This window comes from Helobdella robusta (genome assembly GCF_000326865.2).
Source record: "Helobdella robusta unplaced genomic scaffold HELROscaffold_1347, whole genome shotgun sequence".
In the NCBI taxonomy this organism is placed as follows: Eukaryota; Metazoa; Annelida; class Clitellata; order Rhynchobdellida; family Glossiphoniidae; genus Helobdella; species Helobdella robusta.
Window position 1 is genome coordinate 2852 of NW_008703750.1, and position 1431 is coordinate 4282.

General features: G+C 35.8%; 1 protein-coding gene across 1 annotated transcript in view; it reads right to left on the reverse strand.

Annotated features, from left to right (window-relative positions):
* Positions 1-1270, reverse strand: part of HELRODRAFT_184591 (hypothetical protein) — a gene marked incomplete at both ends in the record, with an annotated part of 4080 nt that extends 2810 nt beyond the window's left edge. The window contains 3 exons of the mRNA XM_009014474.1: positions 545-613; positions 980-1093; positions 1189-1270. Coding sequence (XP_009012722.1) covers positions 545-613; positions 980-1093; positions 1189-1270 — 265 coding nt within the window. The remainder of the gene's footprint in view (positions 1-544; positions 614-979; positions 1094-1188) is intronic.
* Between the last annotated feature and the right edge of the window lie 161 nt (positions 1271-1431).

Sequence of the window (1431 nt, forward strand, 5' to 3'; positions counted from 1 at the left end):
GTTAGCAGCTGCTGAAGAAACATCTCCAGCTACTGTCTTAGCCCTGGCAGCTATTTTAGCAACAGCTGGTATACTAGCAGCAGCAGCAGCAGCAGTAGAAGTAGTAGCGTCACTCGATGTTTGTTTTTGAACGATGTTGGGTATGTGGTTTAGAATGTTGTTAAGGGCATCTTCATCTTGATTGCCATAAATGTTTGAAAGATGTACTGAACCAACATCTGTTAATCTGATATGTTGATTGATTGGCTGGTTAGTTAGTTGATTGATTGATTGATTAACTGATTGATTAGTTAAATAATCAATTAGTTTGTTTGTTAGTTGATGAATTTGTTGGCTGTTTGGTTGGTTCAATGGTTAGTTAGAGTGCCTATAAAATAATCGATTTAAAAAAATTAGTTGGTTGGTTCGTTTATTGATTGACTGATTGATTGATTAATCGATTGATTGAAATTGATCAGTAACATCACAATCATCATCATCAGCACCGATGTTTTCTGGTGTCCCATCGCCCGTAGCAAAGGTCAATGCCCCCGAGAAATGCAACCTTCTGATCGATGACCACACACTTCTCATGGTGGGACCAGAGCTTTATGCCATTCGGATGTCTGAGGACCTATTCATAATTTATTCATAATTATTCATAATTATTCATAATTTATTCATTATTATTCATAATTTATTCATAACTATTCATAATTTATTCATAATTATTCATAACTATTCATAATTTATTCATAATTTATCCATAAATTATTCATAATTATTTTTAATTATTCAAAACTGATTCATAATTTATTTATATTTTGTTCATAACTTCAAATTAATTTATGGTCGTAACGTTAATTTATAATCAATGATATCAGTGATAGCCATTAATAAGTACATAATGAAAGAAAACCACATCAACACACACGCACACACAAACACACACACACAGACACACACAAACACACACACAAACACACACACAAACACGTACTTTAATGTTCTCTCTATTCTTGGCTGTGAGTATCTGCTTCGTGTAGTAGCTATTTATGCCTAGTGCTATCTCCAACTCCTTGTATACTAGGATGAAGACTTTCACTCCCTCGTCCTGATAATGATGACGAGTTGTTGATGACGATGATGATGACGGTGATGCTGATGATGATGATGACGGTGATGATGATGATGACGATGGCAACTAACAGCTTTTCGCTTTAGAATTTCATCCAGCCTCCACTTTTCGCCTTCCAGCATGGGTCTTTTTAGATAGAGTTCTGGACTTAACCTTTGACCGATGGTGATGATGACGATGATGATGAAGAAGATGATGATGATGACGATGGTGGTGGTGGTAAAGAAGAAGATGATGACGATGGTGGTGGTGGTAAAGAAGAAGATGATGACGATGATGATGAAGAAGATGATGATGGTTGTGGTGATGATGAT